The sequence below is a fragment of the Geospiza fortis genome, unplaced genomic scaffold (assembly GCF_000277835.1).
Source record: "Geospiza fortis unplaced genomic scaffold, GeoFor_1.0 scaffold143, whole genome shotgun sequence".
Lineage (NCBI taxonomy): Eukaryota > Metazoa > Chordata > Aves > Passeriformes > Thraupidae > Geospiza > Geospiza fortis.
Genome location: NW_005054590.1, coordinates 504,609 through 506,286, shown reverse-complemented (window position 1 = coordinate 506,286; position 1,678 = coordinate 504,609). Strand labels below are relative to the sequence as shown.

General features: G+C 49.8%; 1 protein-coding gene across 2 annotated transcripts in view; it reads right to left on the bottom strand.

Moving 5' to 3' along the window:
* Positions 1–1,672, bottom strand: part of SEC11C (SEC11 homolog C, signal peptidase complex subunit) — a 4,990-nt gene extending 3,318 nt beyond the window's left edge. The window contains exons 1-3 of one of the 2 annotated variants that reach the window (XM_005429978.2): positions 1,610–1,672; positions 825–934; positions 235–384 (exon numbers count right to left, since the gene is read on the bottom strand). In XM_005429978.2, coding sequence (XP_005430035.1) covers positions 235–384; positions 825–934; positions 1,610–1,651 — 302 coding nt within the window. In that variant the 5' untranslated portion in view covers positions 1,652–1,672. The remainder of the gene's footprint in view (positions 1–234; positions 385–824; positions 935–1,609) is intronic. The other variant, XM_031064435.1, reaches the window with a different exon arrangement.
* Between the last annotated feature and the right edge of the window lie 6 nt (positions 1,673–1,678).

Sequence of the window (1,678 nt, the reverse complement as noted above, 5' to 3'; positions counted from 1 at the left end):
TTCCTGCTGCCAGGATTCCTCCTGGGCACAGCTCCACCTGCTCCAGCCCTTAGGGAAAGGTCTCAGACCCTCACCAAGTGCAACACAGAACTGGATGACATCCTACAGCTAAGCTTTCCCTCACTGCTGATCCTCACGTGCCTTTCTCACACACTAAACCACAACTAAACTGACACTGAAAGCCATGGGGAAGGAAAGGAGCTTTACAAACAGAAAAACACCAAGTTGCATTACTTTTCATGTACTTTGATAACTCTGTGAACTATTGGAATGTCTCTGCCTTCAACTTTAAAAACAACTATTTCACCAGCTCTGATTGGGTCATCATGGAAATTTGTTAGGAACAGCAGGTCTCCCCTGTGAAAAGCTGGCTCCATGCTGCCACTACAAACAAGAAAGAGAGAGTTTGTTGGCATAAATGAAAGAAGCACCATGAAATCAAAGAACATTTAATTCTTACAGATAAACCCAAAATTTTAACAGAGATCTGCAGCCTCACCCATTCAGTAACACTGCTCAGACCTTTAACAGAACCCAAATCCCTGAAAGCAATCTGCAGGGGTTTACCCACTGAGTGAAGGACCTTGGGTTTTAAAAGGTCTCACACATTTACTGCTCCTACAAACCTCAGTGGGAACTGGGCCATGGCTACTGACAGTGTGACTTTTGCCAGAGTCCAAACACAGCGAGAAGAAAGTGAGTGCTTGAGTCCCTCCTTAAAGAGGTGACATTTCAAATTCCAACTGCATCCAAGGGGAAGGGGGAGGAGGCAAAAGGCACAACAATACCTGGACTTGAAGCAGAAAGCCTTTCCATTGACTCACCTGAGCACCACAACAATGGGGCTCTCACTGCCAGTCACCACGATCAGCCCTTTCCAGATCATGAGGGCAGAAGACACAATCATAGCAAAATTTAAGACTTGGTAATATAGCTGCGTGAAACAAGAAAATCGGGTTTTAAAGGTCCTGTATTGTATTTAGAAGCACAACATAGAACTTTAACTCAAGTGCACCACAAATTCTAGGCTTTTATGCTAGAATCCTATTCCAGCACAAGCCTGGTAGCACAGGTTGCCATGTCAGAATACACCAAGCTGCAGCATAAAGCTGGAATCCTCTGCGTGCCTTAGTCTCGGCTTAATCCCCTCCTGTGTGTCGGTGACAGACGCAAACACTCTGAGAAAGGCTTACAAAGCCGGGAAGCGACCTGGCAAACGCTCAGAGCTGGCTGGGTCCCACGGCCCTGCCTTCCCCCCTCCCTGTCGAGCTCGGAACTGCCCCAGAGGGACATTGCGTGGGACACCGGGCACAGCCTGACCTTCTGAGAGCGACTTTTGTTTAAAAAGAGCAGCTGGAGGAGACGAGGGACGACAAAAGATCATTTCCTGCAACTGTCATACTGAAACTTATCTAGAAAATCACTGATTTGACTTTCTGCCCCCAAATGCTGCTGCTCCGCCAGTCCTTCCAGCAGCGGAGGTGCTTTAACCACACTCCTTCATTTTCTGTTCCTTTTCTCGGCAGCACAGGGGGACAGCGGTGGGAAGGACCCTGCCAGCTGGCGTTTGCAATGGGCCGCTCCCGGTGCGGGCGGAGCGCCCCGGTACCTGCCGCTTGTTCATGCGCCGCAGGTCCCCGAACAGATCCATGGCGGCCCCGCCGCGGCTCCCCCGCGC